The 25,125-nt window shown below is 42.3% G+C and overlaps 1 protein-coding gene across 6 annotated transcripts in view; it reads right to left on the bottom strand.

Annotated features, from left to right (window-relative positions):
• zgc:174356 (uncharacterized protein LOC100137120 homolog) overlaps positions 1-24,905 on the bottom strand; it is a 48,124-nt gene extending 23,219 nt beyond the window's left edge. The window contains exons 1-4 of one of the 6 annotated variants that reach the window (XM_064333225.1): positions 24,753-24,902; positions 24,002-24,149; positions 22,042-22,768; positions 6,228-6,325 (exon numbers count right to left, since the gene is read on the bottom strand). In XM_064333225.1, the coding sequence (XP_064189295.1) occupies positions 6,228-6,325; positions 22,042-22,768; positions 24,002-24,118 (942 nt within the window). In that variant the 5' untranslated portion in view covers positions 24,119-24,149; positions 24,753-24,902. Of the gene's footprint in view, positions 1-6,227; positions 6,326-22,041; positions 22,769-23,842; positions 23,963-24,001 lie in introns of those variants that run through there. The other 5 variants (XM_064333216.1, XM_064333197.1, XM_064333233.1 and 2 more) reach the window with 5 other exon arrangements.
• Between the last annotated feature and the right edge of the window lie 220 nt (positions 24,906-25,125).

The following is a 25,125-nucleotide window of genomic DNA, read 5'->3' on the forward strand; positions in this document are numbered from 1 at the left end:
TTAATATAACATTAGTACAACATTATGATAACATTAGTTAAAGCATCTCAATGGAAAGACAATTCTGTCACAACTCAATGGACTGATTTCAAATCTTATTTTTGTTTGCTTGTCAATAGCATACACAGTATGCAAACCAAGTTTCAAACAGATGTATATAACATTTTGAAAGTGGAAAAATATATTTACATTAATTAAACAACAATAACACTAAAAAAGATTACCAACCATGGCAAAACATTAATCGTAAAACATACTTCAAATACACACACACATTTCTTTTTTTGTCTGTCCCATTTGTGAGTATTTATAAAAGGGTAATCAAGGGTAATGCTTCTGTTAATTAGTGGGCCAGCCACTATTAAAAATGTTGTTTTGTTGTATAACTTTCACTGTTATGATCACTATGGTCAACAGTAACTAATTAATGTAGTTACATAACTACATAGCGATGCCAGTATGTTGTTGGGATTCGGGGGATCAAAGAATCTGAAGTGCCCACTCAAGACATGCTGCGGAAATGATAGACGACAACTAGCAAATCAGATTGCTATTTAGTTTGTGCTATGAGATAAGAGATCCATGGGGATTCGGCCAAAAGCCCAAGAGTTCCAGGTGGACTTGTTTGAAGATGATAACGACAATCTGCAGGCAATTTTATGATGTACTCTAAAGAGTTCAGAACTGGTAGCAGGTACCAAAAAATGATCTGATTAGTCCAGTTGTCATGGAAGTCCCAGCCCTCCACGTAATCCTTTTACTACGTCCATTTTTTTTGAGTCCATGTCAGTCTTGGCAGCAGAGTACCAATCATGGTTGTACCAGAGAAATTTGCGAGTGGACCGGGGGGGAAGATTGTGATCGGGGTCAGTGGTCAGTGGATGCCAGTGGTCCATGTAGCTGCTACAGTGGCATTTAAGAGTCAGAGGGTGCGGAGCTCACACAAGCATCTTGATTGCGGTACACAAGTTGGATTATGGTTCCCAATCAACAAATGAACAGGTTTGCTTATCCTCTCTTCCTTTTAATGAAATTATGAAAGACTCAGGACACAGTGACTCATTTCTCCTTCATTACTATGCACACTGGTTTGATTTAATAATCCTGAGTGACCCCCCCTACCCAATTTGCTCAAGGAGACATAATTGGAATGCATAAACATTGTCCCGAAAAGGTCAGCATACTAAGTTTTAAGTTTAATGAACTCATTAAAGCCTGTGGTGTTTAATAATTCCTAGCGGACCCAACGCCACCCTAATTATGAGTCAGTCCAATCCCTAAGCCATTAAAAAACAATAATGGAACATGAATTCCAAGTGCAAAGGTCCTGATACATTCTTGTGTGCTTTAATATGTTACGTCAAAGTAATTCTGGCCATCCTGCATTTGTCTCCACTGTACAGTACTTGGAAGATTGTATTAAATATGTTCTCCATTCTGTAGCGTCACAAATTGTAAGACATCTCACAGAACTAGGGAGCTGGAGAAGGTCCATAGAGACCGTTCTGCTTTGTCTGAAACAGCATTTAAAATAAATACAAATTATCCTCAGATCAATCATATTTTGGTGATATGTGAAAAAGTAACACATTGCTTCAATGTGTTACTCCAATCATACGTTTTATTCCATGAGTAAACAGAAATTGCAAATAAATGTAATTTAAACACTACCAATATCGACATAGAAGATATATTATTGGATATATTTTCCCTTGTTTTCCCGACAGCATCACATTTATGTCAAATTCAAGTAATAGCACCAGAACCTTCTTACTTGACCCGTGTTTTGTCAACACAAGTTGGATTTTCAGTGTGCGGCTTTGCAAGAAATATGCTCCTCACTCAGCAGGTAAATTGGGTGGTTTGCTGAGGAAACAGCCCAATTTTGTTACAAATATACAGGATGTATGACATTTCAGTCCACCTGATGCTCAGACCATTTAAAAAATCATACAGAAAGGGCCACAAAAGATACATTCACAGTACCCATGGCATAACAAATAATACGTATAGATCTCAATTTACACAATATTACTTTGTGCTGTATGTCACCTATGGGCCTTCATAGTTCCTCCTGTATTCCACGTGTGCAATTTTACTTTTGTCAGTAAATTATTACATTCAGCTAATTGATCATAGCCAGGCTTGATTGCAGCTAGTCCTGTTGAATCTAAATATCACTCATGCTGAACCTTACGATCAGAGTGAAGTAGTCACCACAGAGTCTCTACAAGCACACTATGCCATAATCAAAGGAAATTCCAGAAGAGATGATAAAAAAGTTGTTAAAATATATAATTCTGGAAATGGTTACAAAGCCATTTCTAAGGCCCTGGGATTCCATCAAACCACAGTGAGAGCCATCATCTCAAAATGGAGAACACTTGCAGTAGTGGTGAATCTTCCCAGGAGTGGCCAGCCTGCTAAAATTTCTCCAAGGGCGCAGAGACAACTTATACAAGAAGTCACAAAAGATACCACAAGAACAACCAAAGAACTACAGACCTCTCTAGCCTCGGCTAAGTTCAGTGTCCACGAGTACACAATAAGAAAGAGACTGGGCAAAATGGGATTCATGGGAGATTAGCAATGCTAAAATCACTGCTAACCAAAAGAAAGGCATAAGGCAAATAAAACACTTCACAGCAAGAACATCATACCAGCAATCATACATGGTGGTGGTAATGTGATGGTGTGGGGATGCTTTGTTTCCTTGGGACCTGGATGACTTGCCATTACTGAAGGAGCCATGAATTCTGCTCTGTACCAGAAAATTTGTAATGAGAGTGTCTGGTCATCTGTCCTTGAGCTGAAGCTGAAGTATAATTGGAAAATGCAGCCAGACAATGAAAAGCAAGTCCACATCTAAATAGCTGAAAAGAAACAAAATTAATGTTTTGAAGTGGCCTAGTAAAACTCTGACTGAAACCCAGTGGTGATGCTGAGGCAGGACCCGAAACGAGCAGTTCATGCAACCAGTTGTTATGGTTAAGGGAGCAATTACTTCTTCACATTGGCGATGTGGGCATTTGATACATTTTTTCCATTAAATAAATGAAATAATGATTTTTTAAAATGTGTTTTGTGTTTACTGAGGTTCCCTTTGTCTTTTATTACATTTTGTCTAAAGACCTGAAACCATTCAGCGTGACAAATATGCAATAATAGAGGAAATCAGGAAGGGGCATATACTTTTCACAGCACTGTATAAAAAGGAACAAAAGAACCCCACTGATTTCTCACATGCTCGTTTTGACAATCTCAGTCCAGCCTAAAATAACCCACATTGTGTGCTTGTACGGAGGGAAAAACACATCAATTTAAGTGGGGTGAAGTAATGAAATCGTGTCAGCATGCTGGGAAGCTTGCGAGGGTACAAGCTCAACTTGTCTACATCACAGGAAAGGAAGAATGAGCTGAGGTTACAAAGAGTGCAAAAAAGTGCTGCCAATCGGCATCATTTAAGTACAAGAAGTTTTCTTTAACGTCTGAATGATATTTCTGAGTTGGTAAAGTAAGATTTGTACAGAAAGGCAAAACTGAACTACATTTTCAAACACTGACCGTATCTGTAGGCTGTCATTTTAACATTTTAATTTGCCACACCTGATTTTACCAATTAGCAGCTCATCAATAGTTGTCCGATGAGGTGTTCTAGAATATAAAAGAGGATTCTTTTCCTCTCAGTAAAAACTTTGTTTTCTTGGTCAACTGCACAGTGTTGGCTCTGGCATCAGCAAACATAAAAGCTTAAAGGCAGCATGGTGCATAGTTCACTGTGGGGAGTCATCACCCACCATACTGTGATCAGAAAAAAACTGTCTTCAGACAAAAAATGTTGCAATGATGGTAGTCTGAACTGGTTGGTGAAGGTAGTAAAACACATGTAGCAGAAGGATAAGGGTATTTTGTATCATATTAATCAAGAATATATTACAGATGTGCAATTAAACCCATTAGGCTTCTGTATTTATGCATGTGCACAGGTTCTGAATCCATGTCTTCCAATCAATAAACAGAACTTGCAACACTCGGCTTCAAAGCAAGCGAAGATGGATTTTTACATGTGAGCTTTTCAAAAATGAAAATGAAACTGTCTGCCTAAATATCAGCTGCAGGAAATCCTTTTAAATTTTATTCATATATAAATCAATATATTCAATGATAGGGTACCATTATTACTGAATGTACACAGTGAAGTTTACAGTGTTTGTGCACAGATTTTTTATAAAAAAGGGTGCTAAATCCAGTATACAAAAATATTTGAAAACAGAGCCACTGCAGATTGCCCTCCAACTGAGTTCAAAAGCACTGCTTGAACACAAGTACATTTTTAGGATATACAGGAATAACGGTTAGAATATCAATATATTAAACATGTACTGAATTTTTGGTTGAGTGGCATTTTGGAAAATGTTAATTACTTACAGGTTACAGGATTAAATAATGCTAATATCCAGCCTCCAGAAGGAATTCAATTTTTTGAGGGGAATTTTCAGAGGTATTACCACTTTGTCAGCCAGCCCGTGCAATCACAGAAAAAATGTACGCAGAAGCAGCAAACAGCATGTTAGTATTCGATTGCCCCATTGCTGGAGGGAAACCAGTCACCATCTTAATGGGTGCACGTTATCCTGAAAATGAAGACAAGCATTGGACGGCACGACCGGCTGCTGCCGGAACGTTCTTTGGATAAGGAATGGTTGCCGGCCTATTTCATGCTTGACAGGAGCCACTTTCGACCTGTTCTTTTTTCTTTTTTTTCTTTCTTTAAGGCACAAAACCATCATTGCCTGGACAAGTAGCATATTTAGACAGGCAGTCAGTCAAGGGGAAAGCCTTGCAGTCTGTCTCAGATGAGTACCTACATATGAAAAATGAATTATCGTCAGGAATAGTAAAATAAATAGCCCTAATGCTGAGAGATCAAATATATTAAATTCTGTGGATTATAGCCACAAAGATAAGAACAGCCACATAGAACACAATTCACTTTTTCAGCAAATTTACCATCGCAAATATATTTCAACATCTAATTGGTGGGGGGAAAAAAATGGTTGCTCGAAAATTAACTGAAATTATTCTCAATTAAACGGAAACACATACAGATATATACACTATTGTAAGCACCCATTTAAGTCAATTTTTCACTCGCCAATACCAGTTAAACTATGATTCCCCAATAAATCACTAGGTACCTGGTAACCTCTCTACAGTTACCATGACTTATCATGGTGGTTGATCCAATTTAGGCTCAGACACATTCATTGCCAACTACAATGCTGCAGTAAAAACAGGGAGAAATATTTCATTTCTGATGGACAAAATGGGCAATTCCACTGACATGCATTGCCCAAGAAAAGCCTTGATCCTAGCTCTGAAGTAGATAATTCATCAGGACTCAGTATTATTTAAAACACAATGGCACATCACATGTAGTAAAAGACAGCTCAGCTAAATGGTGCAGTGACAGCAACTGTTTATGACTGATAGCGAAAGCTTGATTCAGTTGTCGGTCCCCGTGCAATTATAGGGCACGGAAAATGCACATTGTCGCACATTACCCCAAGTCTTTTCTCCGAAAGTAATCATTACAGAATCAGCCTTTGTGTCTTTCATATAGGTTTACGTGACATCTCCTCAATGCCAATTCAGAAATTGCAGGCCTGGAGGACTTTTAGCGTTGTAGTAAATACTCATCTTTTTATTGCTTATATATCTATGCAAATTGAAGAATAAAAAAAAAGCTTATGGGCACAGTTGCAACAAAAATCATTTCTTTTTATTTCTGCCCAGATAGGGCCTGCTTGGAATTCAAATAAAGATTCTGTACTTTTTCGGACAGGGTTGTTTAAGGGCAAGTGTTTAAATTCAAAAACTTTCTGAAGCTTTAAAATGTCAAAATACAAAGCACACTGGCAGAATTTGCAAATGGAAGATGTCATCTAAGGTTTAAGCAAGTTTCATGAATTGTATAAAAAATGTTGATACTATTCTGCTACTGTACTGAGATAACTACAGCTTGGGGGATTGCATAATTGCACATATTACCAATTGCACAACATTTTGAAAATAAGTTGAGAATAATCAATGATCCTGTACAGCTGAAATCCCCCTTGTTGGGCTTAAACTGCTGAAACAAACAAAAAAAAATGCTACACATTTAGATCATAGGCTCAGACAGAATGGATTATACTGGCATTCCTTTGCTGAACCGGTACACTTACAAACAACAGCATCCGTGCAGAGTTGAACACACCATACATCTCTGTGGTGAACTCTCTTGGCGTGTACGTCAGATAGAGGAGTAAGACAGCCTGATCTCCTGGGGAAAGGAGGGCACATTGTTAGTTACTCTTGACTGCATCGCAGAAAAGACTGGATGGGTGACATTTAGGATCTAATGTTAAAAATAATGTCCTTGCAAACAATGGCATTAAGTCCAAGCCATTCGATTAAAGGACTTGACCGGATGAGGTGAGAGTTGGTTCTGGTCAGGGCACAACCAAAATAGACTCAATACATGAAAGATGTATATTTCTTACCTTTTCTTCTTCTCCAAACCTTCATATTATATTACAAAATCACATTTACTGCATTTAACCTTAAAGGGATAATTCACTTTCTGGGCTTTTGATATTTTCAGTTTCTACATATGTAATGAATTATGGCGTTACCTTTATTCCCAAATCACAGCTGACCAGGAATGAATCTGAAAACTACTTCCAACCACAAAAATTAAGGAAAGAATGAATAACTTTATATTATAAAAATGATGATGTATTAAACAACTTCATCTTCATTATACATTAATTAACAAATGCCTCTTTATTTTGCAATAAAAAAGTCCTTTCAGTTTAAAGAAAACTAAATTGCGTTTTTCTCCAATTCACCTTATAATTTATTATCTACTATAGGAGAAGGATTTTCAGAGCTGAACTTAAAATAAGCCCCCACCCCCCCCACCCCCCCCATAAAATAGACACTGCCTCCCAGGTGTTTAACACATACCTTTTTTGTTTAATTTATTTACAACAGGAAAAAATACAAACAGACAGACACAACAGCAGCTACACACTGATTCTGCAGGTGGCTTATATAATTTGACAATTGTGACCTAGCCGCTCAACAATGCAGTAGGAACCAATCCCCCATGGGGCAAGTTTGGACGTACAACTTCTTAAAGCCTTGGACAGGGAATGGGTGCCATGACGTCTGTCTGTTTCTTTCGTGCTCTTTCCAGATTTGACTCTACAAGCACTTGGGACATTTTTCAGGACATCTGGGACCTGTTGAAAGGGTTCAAGGGCTCAAACAAAAGGTCCTTTCAACGATCCTCCGAGAAGCAACTCAGGTGGCGTAAAGCTAGTGGCTTCACTGACTGCAAAATTCAGGACGAAACGCAACTTTAATAAAAAAACAATCCCAGCTCCTATGGTACTCTCCAAGAAGCTATCACGATTCTAAGAGAGTGGTTAACTCTCTCAGACATGTTAGTTTGGGGATGGCAAGCTATTGTCAACTTATAAACAACTCCTCAACTATCACAGCTCTTTTAAAACCTCAGATGTGAACTGATGCTTGGGGACAACCCATCACGTAAACATGTCCTTCTGAACACACTTGCTTGTGGAAGCAGTACCCAAAGGAATAAACTCCACCCGCTGACTATAGTAGTTTATCATGACTAGTAATTGGGCTTTTCCCCAGGAACTATGTGGCAGGGGACCCATGAAGACTGATACTTGCATTTTCCAAGGCTCAGTTACCTATGTCTGCTGTAGCTCACCAGCTGCTCTGTGAGACACAGGTCTGCATTTCTGACGAGTAGCACAAAACTTTACATTCTCCGTTACATCCAGTCCATATTTTAGGCCAGTATGCTAGTTCACAAATCCTTTGCTGGTTTTATATGGTCTGAAATGACCACTCAAAGGACTATTGTGGCATGAAGGATAACTTGATGAAGCGACTGAGGTACACATCTGATACAGGTCACCACGGTGAGGGTGTTTGACCATTCCATGTGTCTCATCTTCCAGAATGACAAAACCAGAGTCTGCTTCTGCAGCAGGATTGTCATTCGTCAGCAGCTCCTGATGCACTTTTGGATTTCTAGATCACTTAGCTGTATTTACCAGATACAGTCTACTCCATAAAGTCTCCAAATAACAGGCTTTAAAGGCAATGAAAAGCCTAGAATCAAGACTACTGTAGATACTGAAAGCTCACTTATACCTGTACTAAGGAAGCAATTGAACACACCCAAACATCATGGTGCCCTGAAATGAAGGGACTTTGTATGAAAAGTGTTGTAGTTTCTACATGGTGAAACCAAAGTTTATAAAAATACTTCTGAATAGAAGCTAAGAATGTGCACTTATACCACGTGTGAATTGTTTTATTACAAATATTAAATTGTGGAGTACACAACCAAATCAAGAAAAAAATTATTTGTCCCAAACATTACAGAGCTTACTATATTGTCATCGTTCAGAGAAAAAGGAAGGAAATTATCATTGCATGTCTGGGAAGGAACTTACAATGCCAGAGAGGCCATAACAGTGGCCTGAGTGGTCCGTGCACCTGGTGCACTCTTTAGCTTACCCTTCAGATACTCGCTACAATCCAAAAAAAGTGACCAATGCAGTGAGTGGCTTGCTTTCAGAATCCATTTCCACCTGCCAATAACCACTGTTAGAGTCCAAAGTGGTAGAGACAGCAGCACCTGCCAGGGATTCTAGTATCTCTGCTGTGGTGGGGAGAGGATGTTCATCCCCCTCACTGTGTTCATTAACACAACAGAAGTTAAAGCAGAACCAGGACCCACCATATTTTTGGGGGGACAAAACAACAGTGTGAGCACAAGATGAATAAGAATGCACAATATCACCCTTCTGGAGCATCTCATCGATCTGAGCCTCAATCATCTTTCTCTTTTAAGTAACCACCACATCACTTTTTAAATTTAAGTTTGTGTCACAGCATAGATGTGCGGACTAACATGGCGGTGCAGACCTGGGAAATTATAAAAAAAGTTGGTGCAAGCCATCAGCCACCCTCCTTGTCAAGCCACCCTCTGCCACTGCATGATGGAGGACTGTCAAGTCACCACCTTCAGGGAAGCAAGTGATAGACAAATCCTCACTAAACAGAGGCAGACGTGGCAATGTGGATGGCATAGAGGCACACAAAAAAACACTTTCATATTCAGAAAACCCCAGCTTTCTCCAGGACACAAGACAGGCAGGGAGGGAAAGATCCTGGCCTTTTCATAACTAGTGAAGTAGTGCACCTGGTCCCAGACACTGACCTAGAGTCCATTCACACTCATAAAATACAAACCGAGTCCTTAAGGATACACTAGGCCATTAGCATACAGTACCGCAATAGGAACAGGCCAACTGCAGCCATGCATACTGAAGTCCAACACTACTTCCATTAGGGTTTTCTGGCCACTAACAAGATACATTGTATTCTGCTGTGTCGTAAAATTCCCAGTACCTCAATTTCTATTCCAGATTTGTGCACCTGGATAATCTAACCAAATCCTGCTGTGCTGGCACAGTGCAGGGAATTGTTTTGCAAAAAGGGTTTAGGGGCGCAGCTCATATTAATTGAGGAACATGTCAAAAGGCTTGTTAAAATGATCTGCTGGTTTCAGAGTGGAGAAATTTGAATACATAAAATGCACAATAAGACTGAACAGCTCAAAATGACTAAGAATTACTGGCTCAGCAGAAGCACAGTCAAAACAATGAACTCTGATGCACTCTAAAAGAGCCCATGCTTTATTTCACCAGCACACAAATTCCTCAAGCCGTTATGGTTTCTGACCCCAACCAAGTCCGCACGCCTGACTTGACAAAACCTCCTCTAGATTTGATTTTAGGATTTTATGAGAACCGTTGATTACAGATGATATGCAAAGGAAAACAGAACTACAATGGCATTGGAGGAGTTTAGTGACGGAGGCCAGAACAGCCTTCCAAATAGTCCAAGCAAAATAATAATAGTCCATTTCAACCACCCCCTTTTCTTTGATGCAGAAAGATGCATCTCTTCATATGAGCAAGTTTACACCAAGCATCATCAAGCAATGACAGGGGATACAGTTTAAAAAAAAATGCTGATTAAATTCAGCTTTAAACCTCATATTTTAAACCTCCTAATTCCAGTTCATCCATTTTCATTTATTTCATTTCGTAACCTAAACCTGCTGCAAACCATTTAATTATTATAAATGGCCTTCCATTTATCTTTTTTCTGAATGTGATTTAACAATTTTGTTGTGTATGCTACTTGCCACAGATTAAAAAACCAACGATGCAGCACAAAACTATAAATTATGCTACAGCCACATGCCTGTGGTTTTAATAGCCACACTGAATGCAGTGGGGGACAGTGTGGGCACACTGCTGTCAATCATCTTCAAGTGGCAATTGATGCGTCAATGTACATGTGGAGGAATAATGTGATAATTGTCTAATATAAGCAATCCAAACAGTCTCTACTGATCTCAAGATAAGGGATGACTGAAATACAGGTAAGAAAACTGCTTTGGTAGAACGGATAAACCTGTGCATAGGAAATTGTTCTTACTAAAAATAATATGAAATATATTAAAGAAAATTTAGGTAATATACACATATACAACCTCTGGCGGCAAAACGTTGAGTTACTTGAAGCAGATATTCTTGCTGTTGACCATCAACTCCTGAAAATCCATTCATCAGCCATTGTACGGCTGGCACAGCATCAAAAAATTATAGATTTATCTAAAATATCCAACATTGCACACAAAAATTGCCTGGGCCAATCAAACAAACATACACAAACTAAAAGGTAAAAAAAAAAAAACCCAGAAAGTTAACTGTTCCTTAAACCTACCCTTAAGTATTTTTGCTCATAACGAAGCTTATTCTTCAAGCAATTGTGAGCTAAATATACAGTTAAATGAAAAAGGATTGTATCAGATGAGTATTAATTAATCTGCAGTAAAGCGATGGAAAGAGGAAAGTGTGGAGAAAGAAGGGAGCTGCTCATGATCTAAAACACCCCCCGCCTCCCCCCACCTCTGCGAAATAGGGCGGAGGGAGTGTTATGGCTTTCTGACGTGTACAGAAATATCTTTTCTTTTGTAATTCAAATTTTCATTGTTTACAATACAAAGCAGGTACATCACAGAAGAAATGTTCAGTTTCATGTGACAGTCATTCAGGTAAAAAGAGGAAAAGAATGAAAACAGAAGACATGAAAAGTACATGGTCGGTACAGAGTTAAATAAAAGTTTCATATGGTGCCAGAAATGATCCCATGTCTTTTTCATTTTCCCCTCACCATTAATTCTTCCCAGCATATTTTCATTTGATGCGGTTTTGATCATTTCATCCATCCTCTCTTTCAAATCATGGGTTTTGGGACACTGCCAGTAGCGTAAAATCATCTTGGCAGCTGTAATAATGACAACTTTTACAAGAGTAAACTCATTATTTGTTATATTGGGTACCTCTGTTCAATCCCCAAGAAGGAAAAGCCTTGGTTGTAGGGGTAGTGGGGACCCTAGCCAATTTCCCAAGATTTCAAGAATTTAGAATGGACAGACAAGAGAGCATTCCCACATCATATGCAAATATGTGCCCACTTCCCGATGACATTTCCAGCACACATCATTATTAGCTAGCCCTGTTTTGTAAACCCTACATGGTGGCCAGTAATATCCATGTAATATCTTATACTGAATGGATTTTCCTTTTGGCTTTCTACCTACATTTGACAGGATTCTCAGCCACTCATTATCATCATTATGCCATATTGTTTTGAGATTATTACATGCATTGCCAAGTAGTCAATTAAATGTTCTATAAAACACAGATGCTTTATAGGCTTCACGTAGTGACTTTAAATATTCAGCCTGAGGATTATTGTCACTGACATCAAACAAATTCAATGCCTTATTTGTAAATATTTCCAGAAATTCCCCTTGCCTCCAAAATGGCATTTCTTCATTAAATCCAAACATGACATAAATAGCCAATTTTCATACAAGTCACTGACAGTATTCACCCCTTTGGATTGCCATTGTTTCCAATACACCATCCAAAAAACACCATTTCTCCAATTCGTATTTCAGGATTATGCTGAAGTGTGGCATATGGTAGTTTGAAATGTGATATTTTGTAAGCTGTATGAATTTTGCTCCAGACATTCCTTGAGTGGGACACTAAAGGGTCTAAATTTAACAGTCTCTGTGAACGTTGTAAAATAATATCAATGGGATGATATGGTGATGCCAGACTCTGCTCTATGATTGCCCAGCCCAACCCAGGGTCAACCCCGCACTAATGTTCAGCCAATTTAGCCATTTCAAAACACAAGTTATATCTGAACAAGTCAGGTAGACTGAGGCCACCCCTATCTGTCGGGGAACACATCTTACTCATTTTAATTCTCGGCTTCTTCTTTTCCCAGAAAAAGACTTTAATGATTCCATCATATTGCTTAAAACCAGATCTGAAATATTCATAGAGAGCATCATAGAGATGTAATTAAACTGAAGAGCCACAACTATTTTTACAACATTCACTTTGCCCCAAAGGAACAGTCTCAGTCTCATTTATCTAAATTGTTTTTTAAAAATATATTTTTCAACAAAGACTCATGTCTTGATTTAGCATCATTATTTCATCCAGATTTTGACTCAGTCTGACCCCCAAATACTTCATCCCAATTAGCCAAACTGGGTTACTGTGTGTGAATGACATAGTTTAGATATTGGAATAGCCTGAGATTTATTCCAATCGATTTTATGTCCAGATAAATTGGAATATGATGGTATTCATTAATGAGGGTAAAGAGTTAGGATCACTAATTAGTAATAATATATCCTCAGCCTATAATATTAATTTATGTTTCTCTCCCCCCCCCCCTTTTACTCCCATAATTTTGGGGTCTGCACTAATCATAGCCACTAAGGGGTTCCAAAGCAACTATAAACAGTAATGGGGAGAGGGGGCACCCCTGACGTATTCCCCTTGAGATGTTGAAAAATGAAGAAATTGTACCATTTGTCATTACTGCTGCATAAGGGTTTTTATATAAAATTATGATCCATGAATTAAAGCCAAGGCCAAACTCGAAGAATGATAGGGCGGTGGTCATAAAACTCCCCTCAACTCTGTCAAATGCCTTTTCGGCATCCAGGGAGATGGCAGCAATTGGAATGTTATTCGATTAGTTCAGCCACATTAGAGGTAACACTCTCCTCATATTGTTGGTTGAGGAACTGCCCTGAATGAAACCTACTTGATCAGTATGAATTATACTTAGCAATACTTTCTCTAGGTGTGAAGCTAATATTTTGGTTAGCATCTTACAGTCTACATTAACAAGGCTTATTGGTTTAAAATTTGAGGGATCTGTTGCATCTCTGTCTTTTTTAGTAGGCTATCAAGTATAACAGTGCCTCATTGAATGTATTAGGCAAGATTTAAATGCTTCTAAACAATCTTCAGTTAAAATAGAGGATATTATATCAATGCATTTCTTATAGTATTCAATTGGGAAGCCACCTGCCCCTGGTGATTTTCCCATTTTCATAGATGCTATGGCCTCCCTCATAAAAATGTATTCTTAATCTAAGCTCAGCTCTTTTATTATGGACTGCATTTATATAGCGCTTTTATCCAAAGCGCTGTATAATTGATGCCTCTCATTAACCAGAGCATTTAGGGGTTAGGTGTCTTGCTCAAGGACACTTCGACACACCCAGGGTGGGGCTCGAACCGGCAACCCTCCGACTGCCAGACAACCACTCTTACCTCCTGAGCTATGTCGCCCCACTATTATACATAAAATTTACGTTTGCAAATATCTTGATATAGGTCATCAGAGTAGTGCCTCGCCAAATCTTTTTAAATTATATGAATTTTGATTTCTAATTTCTTTATGTGGTCAATACTTTCATTTTTTCTTTTAGGTGTTTGTGTTATCAATTTCCCTGTTATATATGCCTTGGATGCTTCCCACACTGATGCTCGCTTTACTGTAGTCCTTACAATAATTTCAAAAAAAGAGGTCAGATCCTCAGCCAACAAAGCACTGAATACTTGTTCTGACTGTGACTGTACCAATTTTGCAATCTACGATCCATTCAATAATGATACTAAAAAGAATTCAGTCCTAGAATACGATTTACGGCAGTGAGTGAAAAAATATGTATTCTCTTTCACATGGGTTCATCAGCCGTCATATGTCAACCAAATCTATGTCTTCAATTAGCATGTGAATGGCAGCCCTACCCCTTGGCATTGATGAAATCTGAAATTCACTTTTATCAAGAGCAGCATTCATTACTTGACTGAAATCCCCTGACAAAATTATTTGTCCCTCCATTTCACCCAGGATTTTGTTTACCCCCATTAATAAAGTCTGGATCTTCCTTATTGGGTGCGTATATGTTGCCCAATACCACTTTCACTCCTTTGATGAGGGCTTCGATACAGATAATCCTCCAAACATTTTCTTTGAGTTCCCCGAGCATAACAAAACTCAACCTTTTATTGATAAAATCGTTACCCCATTCTGTTTATTTGTGAATGGTGAGTAAAATACATACCCAATCTCGTTTAAATTCAAAAGCATCGGTGTCTTTCACATGCGTTCCCTGTACAAATGCAACATGTAAGGTATATGGAATATCAAAGATTTTATGTAACTAACCATTTTCATGTCGTACACTACTTGCACAGTTGTGCATATCAAATATGAATGGCTGAATCCACTTAGAAAGTCACATAATAGAACTCGCTGCTGTACCGTCTTTCGAGACTGAGTTGAAACAAATGAACATTTCAAACCTAAAAAATGCAAAGTGTAACATATTGTTGCTGAAGAGAAAGAAAAATGAGGGGAAAAAACGCAAAAACTATGAAAAAAGTATCCAACAACAACAAAAAAAGAGAGTAGACAAACTAAACACTCTTGTTAGGGCTAACTATCCACCCACAAAGGAGTACAATTTTGGTCCGCAGGACGCCGTGCCAGATACCCAGCCTGCCTACCTTAGTTGTGTCAGGCAGCACAACTATCCATCCAACCCCCCCTCACCCACCATACTGGCACAATATGTGCCACTTTCGTTGCATTTTCTGTCACATTTTTGCCCCTTCAGTCTTAAACACCACAACGTTGTGCTTCTACACTGGCCTTGAAAATCCTGCTCCTCCCTTTCCGTGCGAAGGGAATCGATGTTGGGTAGGCGAGCATGTATCTGAAGTTATTTCCCTGTCGCATTTTCCGAACCATGTCAAATGTTTTTCGTTTTTAGGCCAGTTCTCTAGACATGTGTGGAAAGAAGGAGGGTTTATACCCCTTCCACTTGGTTCCTCTCTTTTCTTTGGCCACCTGTAACACTTTCTCCCTCTCAGATGACAGCAGGAATCTGATCAGCACCAGCCTGGGCAATTGGTCCTTGTCTGTTCTGGGGGCAAGAGATCCAAATTCATGCCCAGTGCCTCGGACACGATCTCCTGCACACATTTTATCATTCCGCCTCCTTCCAAGCCCTCTTTTAGACCAATCCGTCTGACATTGTTCACCGGAATCTATTCTCAATATCCTCAACGCAATTCCACAGGGTTTCCAAACGCTTTTCCTTTCATTCGCCATCATTCGCCAGCTGAGTTGTGACGACTTCCACAGTGGAGAGGCGGCCCTCGACTTCTGCCAGTCTCTCGTGAAAAGTGTTGAGTTTTCTTCGTTCAGTCTTGGTTTCTTTTATCATTGATAGAACAGCAGCCACACCGTACAGAGTACAGCTCATCTGACTGATTTTGGCAAACAGATTTTCCATATTCAAATCTTTGTCTATCTGCTTCAGTTGCGAAGTATCCTTTTCTGGCGGCGGACTCTGTCTTGTAGTCTTGCGGTCGGTATTTCGATGTGGCCATCCTCATACTAAATCACAAACTTCACTGCAGGTATAATCAGTCATGTTTTCTGACCGGGGACACCAAGTTAGTCACAAAGGGCGGAGTAAATACGCTCTCATAAGTTCAATTTATTGGTGGGTTCTCTGAGCTCTGCTAGTGCACGGTAATGACCCAAAACAACAAAAATTGTGTCTCTGTCCAAATACTTTTGCATTTAACTGTATATTTAAATGGTTTTAAATTAAGTTAAACATCAAATAAAGTCAAGGCAATGTTTTGTAACAGCAGCACTGTTAGTACTACCATTAGTATTTTTATAATTAATATGGCTGTCAGTGGTAGCATGTTAAATTGATGTTTCATCATCTTGTTTAGATATCCACCTATGGGGAATGACATCAGTCATGACTCCTCAGAAGCATCCAAATTGCACCAAGTCTGGCTCTGACAGACAGTAGCGCGTCCAATGCTACAGGAGGCACCGCCCTCCCGTAAGAGCATATGGGACGCTGCAGCGCTACTACTCATCAGTTGACATTCGCTTCTCGTGATCATCCAAACTGAGCTCACAGCCTCGAGCTTGCATCTCACAAGAACCTTATCACTTAACTGTCCGCAGGAGGACATATCCTCGGATCAGCCTCTGCCGGACGTGAAAGGTTCGAGAGTTGGGTCCGTGCTATAAAGCTTGCTAGCTTGCCGCCCTCTCTTGCTAGCTCCCTTCAGTATCGGGCAGCCCACACCTTCGATACACCTCCCTGCTCGCGCTAATGCCGAACAGGACTCCTAGCCAACCACGCTAGCCTGTTAGTGCTTAAAGCCAGCCGCCCACACTACCTTTATTTGCTTAGCCAGCCTGCTAGCTCCCCGCTACATGGCTCTTTCTAAGCCCGTCTCTCTCGAATTCTCCGAAGAGCCACAGCCCCCGCAAGGCCCTCCGACCCTGAGCTGGGCTGACCAGTCCAACCCAGACATGTTGGGCCTTCCCCTCCCCCTCTCCGCTACCCCTATACTGGAGGGAGAGGCGCCTGAGTCGGAGCACAATGACGCGCCAGTTGCGTGTAATGACTCAGGTGAGGAGTACACCTTTCCTTCCACCCAGTTAGCACCGGCTCTAGGGACGGCTAACGCCCAACCCCACGCTGTGCTTCTGGAGGTGTGCGAGCCGGCCACCACCCGTCTCCACATTGAATGGCCAGCTCTCCAGCACCCCGCCGTTGAGGAGCGGAATGTTTACAACGGGAAATTCCTAGGCCCTCCCCCGGGCCCTCAGAAACAGCTTTTCCCAGTCCTTCCTGCCTGTGCTAAACACATGGGGCACCATTGGAAGGACCCCCTTGACTTCAAGCATGGCTTTTCTGGCCTAGAAGTCAAAGACTTGGACGCCCACGCCACGAGGGAACCCCCGGCTGTCGAACCTTCCATAGCTCGACACCTGAACCCCACGCAGGGAGGGCTTTTGGCGCCACCAAAGCCCACCCTACCAAATAAGATGGACCGTTTTACAGCCTCCATTCACCAGGCTTCCTACAGGTCCTCAGCCCTCGCTATTCGAGCCCTCAATGTCTCCTCTCTACTCTCGGTTTACCAAGCCAAGCTAATTGAGGAGATGGGGAAACAGCTCGAGAAGGGGAGCCCTTCCCCCTTACTGTGGCAAGAGATTGTCACTATTAAGACCTGGTTCTGTGCAATGCTCGCCAGTGTGTCCAGGCCTGTGGTCGCTCCATGGCCCTGGCTGTAGCTGGTGAGCGGGCCCTGTGGCATAATCTCTCTGGTCTGTCCAACAGTGAGAAGGCGCATTGCCAGTGTTGGGGAGCAGTGAACTACATGTAATTAAACTAGTAGTTTAACTATATTTTGCAGTAGGTTGCTGGTAGTTCAACTACATTCATATTTGCATAGTGATTCAAGTAGTTAAATTACATTTTTGCCATTTTTTGTGTAGTTAACTACTACAATTTTCGTCCATAAAAGGAAATAAATCATTTTTAAATTTTATTCTCTTCTGCAATTGGAGAAGCAATGGTAAGGTCAGCCTCTTTTCGGCCTAACGTTTTGGCCTGACTCATGCAGTAGCAGTGCGATGATAAAAAGAAAGAGAACGAGGCCTTCAAACTCTGCCTCCCCCACAGAGCTACGCCTCAGCCGCTGCCTCCCACGCGGCCCCCACAACCTTCGGTTGTGAACCGCTGTGCCCAACTGGGCCAGGGCAAAGCCAAGCCCCAGGGAAAAACCCTAGGCCAGCAGGGTAACCCCCCTCCCAGGCTTTAGGGTAACATGACCTTTGCTGCGGTTGCAGCAAAGAAACCATCACTCACCCCCGCTGACCCCAAGCGGAAGCAGCCTGCCTGACCGGCTTCCCCGCTGGGAGGGCTAAGTCCATGTTCTGGGGCGAGCAGCCCTATGGACACATGTTCGTCTCCCCTCTCCAAGAAGAGGAGACTTCAAGTTCAGTGGGACGACCCCTCTCCCCCCAGGGGTTCCCACCCCTACGTTCGCTGTGGTCAGGGCACCAGTTCCCGTGTCCCCCAGCCTCAGTCCCCCCTCTCAATGCCCCGAGAGGGAGACTCTGTTCTAGCCACACAGGCAGTGTTACCCACATTCAGTGTGCAGAACAACACCAGGCCATTTCTAATAAAGGCTTCCGCCCTGAAAGGTCAAAAAATAAAAACCCGTGTGAAAAGATTCTCTTTAAATCACACAAGGCCTCCCCTGGTTTGGCCACTAGGTGGAGCGTCGACATCATTATTCGATTTGGCCTCACCCGGCCAAATTTCCCTGTGGTCCTCCACACCGGCAGGGGCACTCATGAGCCACATCGTAGCTTGGCAGGCTGCTTCAGCCCCAGAATGTGTCCTGAGCACAATAGCCAAAGGCTACAGACTCCAGTTCAGAGTGAAACCACTATGGTTTGGGAGTAAATGACTCTGTTGAAACGAAGAGAATACGGCCCATGTTTTAGAGGAGGAAATCTCTTCTCTCTTACACAAAGGGCTGATCCATGTGGTTCTGTGAGATTAAGCTCAACACGGCTTTTATTCTCGCTACTTCCTGGTTCCAAATAAGGATGGCTCCCTATGTCCGATCTTGGATCTCAGGGTGCTGAACAAACATTTGAGGCAATACAACTTCAAAATGTACAGCACTCTTCTACGCTCAATACGTCAAAACGATTGGTTCACATCAATCGATCTGACAGATGCCTTTTTCCACGTAGGCATCTATCCCCCTCACACAAAATTTCTCCGCTTCGCCCACCGCGATGTTTGCTACGAACACACAGTTCTACCCTTCCACCTCTCCCTAAGCCCACAGGTGTTCCATCTTTGTGTAGAGGCGGGTCTGGCTCCGTTGAGATAAACAGGAGTCAGAATTCTGACTTATATCAACGATTGGTTCATCATCGCTAATTCGAAAGTCAGAGTTGTGCAGGACACACAGCTAGTTCTGACACATCTGTTGTCTCTTGGTTTCAGAGTGAACCTCCCCAAGAGCAATCTCTCTCCATCCCAGAATGTAACGTTCTTGGGATTGGACCTAAACTCTATGTCGATGCGAGCTCTGCTAACAGCAGACCACATCTTATCACTCAGAGTCTGTCTCTCTCAGTTCAAACCGGGCTCGAGAGTACAGTATCGCACATACCTCAGGCTGCAAGGCTGCTTCACCCTCTCAGGTCCTCCCGCTGGGGCTATTAAGAATTAGGGGCTTTCTGAGGTGGATTTCATCCCTCCACCTCAGCCCCGTGGGCGATCTCCATCGACGCCTCTCGGTGACACGTGAGTGCTACCAGACTCTGCGTCACTGGAAAAGCACAAACTTTTACACTCAGGGAACCCCTCTCGGAATCGTTCTCATGAGGAAAGTCGTGACAACAGACGCGTTCCTCTCTGGGTGGGGTGCCACTCAGAAGGGATGTATTGTGAATGGGATGTGGCCAATCCAGCTGAGCTCAGCTCACATCAATTATCTGGAGCTACTAAGCATTTGGATAGCTCTCAGATATTTTCTCCCCCGTCTAAGGGGACATCATGTGCTAATCCACTGCGACAACACGACTGCGGTTGCATATGTCAATCGGCAAGGTGGCGCTCCCTCCAGCTCCACTGTCTAGCCCACAGACTGCTGGTCTGGAGCAGCCGCCACTTTCTGTCGATACACGTGACCCACGTTCCAGACATTCTGAACATGGGCACAGATCTGTTGTCAAGGGGAAACCCACTTTACGGGGAATGGCAGCTGCATCCCCAGATTGTGGAAATGCTATGGCAGAGATTCGGCCATGCAGCCATAGATCTCTTCGCCTCGCACGGAAATGCACACTGTCCTATGTATTTCTCGCTACGGGACGAGAACGCGCCTCTCGGCGTGGACACACTGGCCCACCCTTGGCCCGATGTGCTCCTTTATGCGTTTCCTCCCCTCGCTCTCCTCTCTCTGACTCTAGCCAGAGTGAGAGAACAGAGCTTGACACTGATCCTGATAGCACCCAGGTGGTCGAAATCGCAAAGATTATCCCTCTCCTTTATGCACAGCCAGGCGCACTCCCGTTACGCACGGACCTACTGTCTCAGGCGAACGGGGAAATACACCACCCCCTGCTCGGAGTGAATAGCTCTTTGGGCTTAGCCCGTGAGAGGTATAACCTTATTGCGTTAGGGGTCCCCTCTCGTGTGGCTGCTACCATCCAATGCGCGAGAGCGCCCTCTACCAGGTCACTTTATGAAAATAAGTGGCAGGTATTTGAAGGATGGTGTGCCTCTCGTCAGTCAGTGCCTTACCAGTGCTCTGTTACTGACGTGCTGTGCTTTTTACAGAACCTTATGGATAAAGGAAAATCCTTTTCAACCATTAAGGTCTACCTGGCAGCTATCACTGCTTGTCATGTTGGTTTCAAAGACTATGCAGTGGGGCAACACCCCCTCATTCGCAAGTTTATGAAGGGGGCTCGCCGTTCTCTGCCTGTTGCTGAAAAGCACATCCCTTCTTGGGATTTATCCCTGGTGCTGGAGGCTCTGTCTCTACGGCTATTCGAGTCTATAAATGAGGTAGAGTTAAAATTGCTGTCTCTCAAGACAGCATTGCTGCTCGCTCTAGCTTCGGCTAAGTGAGTCAGTGACCTCCATGCGCTCTCAGTGCATCCCTTGTGCGCAATGTTCTCCCCTGATATGGGTAGGGTTTCTCTTAAGCCCAATCCAGCCTTCATGCCTAAAAGCTTCCCAGCTTTCATGTGTGCGGTGTTGGAGCTTCCTACTTTTCACCCACCGCCTTACTCCTCTCAAGAGGATCAAAGGCTGCATATACTACGTCATGTGCATGTTCTCCACACGTATATGACAATGACTAAGGCTTTCAGAAAGAGTGACCAGCTCTTTGTCGCCTGGGGCCTGCCCTGCAAAGGGAAAGCCATCTCTAAGCAGCGGCTGTCTCATTGGCTTGCGGAAGCTATTGCTATGGCATATGGCTCAAAGGGGATAACACCCCCCTCGGGCCTGAGGGCTCATTCTACGAGGGGCATAGCTGCATCATGGGCCCTATTCTGTGGGGTCTCCTTGCAGGAGATTTGTTCAGCTGCAGGCTGGGCTTCTCCACATACCTTTGCTAGGTTCTACCACCTGGATGCCACCAGGACTCCGGTAGCCCACGCAGTTCTGGGGGTAAGCTCTGTATGAAGCTCATGCATCTCCCCTCACCTCCATGTGGTAGTCCTCTGAGCTACCAAGCGTTCAAATCTGCCAGCCTAGCCCAGCCCAGCCCAGCCCAGCCCAGCCCAATTTTTGATAGCCTAGGTATATACTGGAAAATACATACATTTCTATATCTAGCTAGCAATATTTCATAAGATACATCCACGGTATATCAAATTTTCATAAGCTAAGATGTCCATATTAGTCCAGGGAAAAGGCAAATTAAGAATACGAATGCGGTGAGGCATTTCTTCAATGTTTTTTCTCTTGCCTTAATGCTGACAATATAAATTTTGTCTCATCAATCTTTTATTTATGTTACAACTGTTACAACAACCAAGACCACCAACAAGAGAATAAAAGACAAGAAAGAGCACATCACTCATGCCCCAGCATGTTCAGTGCTGCTTCTGTTTACTCACCCATAGCTATCAAGTTGTTCAGGAAGGTGCAGATCATCAGGAGGAGAAGCTTATGTTTCTCGCCGTCCCGCCGCTCTCTGAACATGGTCTTGAAGGAGCGTCCGGCGTACGTCAGGACGGACAGCCCGAGCGGGACGCTGCCCGCCTCTTCCTGGCTGTCGGCGAGCAGGGTCTGCGTCGTCCGGTCAGGGCTGGGCAGCCACAGCAGGACGTACAGGACGCTGAGAACGTGGAAAGCGCAGCAGACCCCGAAAGTCGCCACAAACCCAAACCGGGTTAGCAGGAAGCCGCTGAGGAGGAAGCCCGCCGTCCCGCCCACGAAGACCATGGACTCGGCCAGGGCCATGCGTCGGGTGCGGCTGCTGGCGTCGGCAACGTCGGCCACGTAGCTGAAGCAGCTGAGGAACACGGAGACGTGGCTGCCCGAGAGCCCCGACACCAGGGCCGCCGCCACGCCCCAGTAGGCGCTGGCACTTTCCACAACCGCCATGGCGATGAAGACGGAACTGGAAACCAGGGCCAGCAGGCTGGGCAGGACCATGCCCAACTTGCGCCCCCCTTGGTCAGACCAGGAGCCCAATATCATGGCTGGAGGGATGGACACCAGGCTGAGCATTCCAGTGTAGGCCAAGAGAATGTAGGAGGATTGCCTCTGAATTTCCACATCCCCCTTTATCTGGATGGAATCAGCACAGACCGTCTTGTTTGGGTACATCTCATTGCACACCTGGAATAATGACAGAAGCAGAATGCGCGCCACATTACAGTAAGTACAGACATGGATAAGCGTATGTGTGTCCACCAAAAAAGCCAAAAGAGTTGCATTATAAATGGGCAGTAATTATTAGCCCTGTAATCTTAAATCTAATAATCTTATATATAATCTAGTATTTGTTCTGTGCAATTATTTAAGAAGGGATTTGTTCTTTGATTTATTGATTACTGCTTCATTCACCTACTACGAAAGATGATGTGAATACCAATACCATGCCTCCCTGGGTCGAGCTATGGGAGAATAAGCATTACCCGACAGAACTCATAAAAGCGCTCTTGCTATGCCAATCGAGAAACCTCAGGTTTTTTCATTAACTCTGACATCTGTGAATTTAGAGACTGACACCTATGCTGTGGGAAAAAGAAAAACAAAGCAATACACACTTTTTGCCACATCCAGTAAGGTCAAAAATGAAGGGTAACAATGCAGAATTTCTGGTTAGTACTTAGAAAAGGTTCAAAGATTTCTCTAGCGGCAAGAATGTTCTTTAAAAAGACTGAAAAAATACTTTGTCAAACAGAATTAAAAAAAAAATCTTTAGCAAGTGGGAATACCAGACCGCCATAGAATTTAAATCACATTTTGTTTTCATTTCAAAAATGAAGTATGCTGATACAAGTTTGATAAATTTTGTATATACATAATATCGTTAAATATTTCTCATGGGTTTGAATCACACTTGGCAGTAGTAGAAAAAAAAACACATATAGACCTATTTCTTTACATTGAAATTATATTTTGTGTACCGTGTTTACCTTAATCTAAAATATGTCAATAATAAAGTATTTCACCAGTAAAAAAAAAAAAAAAAAAAAAGTTTTTCTGCGTTTTACTTTTCAGTTAAATTGAACAGGAGCTACAACATTTAGCCCGTGTCCTTGCGTATTATTTTAAATAGGATTTTGTGGTCGTCCAACATACTTAAAGCCCTTAGTCACAGTAGGCTACTTTTTTCTCCGTATCCAGAACATCTTAACAATGCTTGCGTCATATTCTTTCACTATCAGATACTGGCACTTAGGCTACATGTGCACTCAGCCGATACAACAAATGGATTATTCCCTCTCCAAGACTTGTAAGTGCTATTTCTTGTTTTAATATGAGAAGTGCAAGTCAGTGCTAGTCGATGACAGCGCACGGGACCAGTGGAGATTAAAAGTCTCGGGCTCAATCCCGCACGTTTACCTTGGCGATGACAAGCTGTTGAAATGCTGGTACAAAAATGAAAGTACTCGTCATGAAGAAGAAAAGAACGGGCTCCACCGTGAAAATCGCTCTTAACCTTTCTCTCAACCCAGGCATTTTCAAGAACCTAACCACTGAAACAGCAAGACTACGGTAACAAAAAGGAAACATAAAATATTATTATCGTAAAATCAGGTAACACTATCACATGATAGTCAGCAGCCCAAAAGTAAATGTGCAAACTTTTTATGGACCTATTACACTTCCGTATTTTGTAGTCATACTGCTACCACAAAGTCAAGATTCCTACTACGCAGTTTCAACAGGTCAGGCGAGCTCACTACAGCATGTGCATTATATCGAAATCTCATCAAAAACACGTTTTCAACGTACAAAAATGCCAAATTACTCACATTACATTACATTACATTCATTTGGCAGACGCTTTTATCCAAAGCGACGTACAAAAGTGCATTTTCATGATCGTAGACAACTGCTGAACACGGGTTCAGTAAGGTACAATTACTTATTTTGTACAGCTATTTCTAGCCGAGAACAATGAACACTATCCTGCTCTAACATCTGCAAAGCATGCACACACCGTCTATAACTCATTAATTCAGACTGCCAAAATCCAGGCCTGCCATTAAAAGTATTGATATAAAATGACGCCAAGTTTACGGTACTACAAACAATATAGGCTATCTTGCCTCAACGAAATTAAATAAGATGTATTCCAAAGCAATGCTACCCAATATTTCCTCAATTCTTTGAGGGCCAGAAAGCTGATTTCAGAGCCCAATGCAGCGTGACGTAATAAATATGCAAAATCAGACCATAACATGCTGTTGCATTGCCAAAATAAAAGCAAACATTCGCAACACAGCCTGTTCTAGATCAGGGCTGTCCAATCCGGTTCTTGGAGATCTACCCTTCCCGTAGATTTTCACTCCAACCCTAAGCACACCTCATTCATCAACTATCTCGTTGAGCTGCTAATCAGTATCAACTCATTTGATGTGTTTTTATGAATTTGAATTGAGGAGGGAGGGGGAAAGAGAAACCAAATTTCCAGATGGCTTGCAGCCAAGTGCTGAGAAATCACTGCTTAATAATGGAAATTA

The sequence above is a fragment of the Anguilla rostrata genome, chromosome 1 (assembly GCF_018555375.3).
Source record: "Anguilla rostrata isolate EN2019 chromosome 1, ASM1855537v3, whole genome shotgun sequence".
NCBI lineage: Eukaryota > Metazoa > Chordata > Actinopteri > Anguilliformes > Anguillidae > Anguilla > Anguilla rostrata.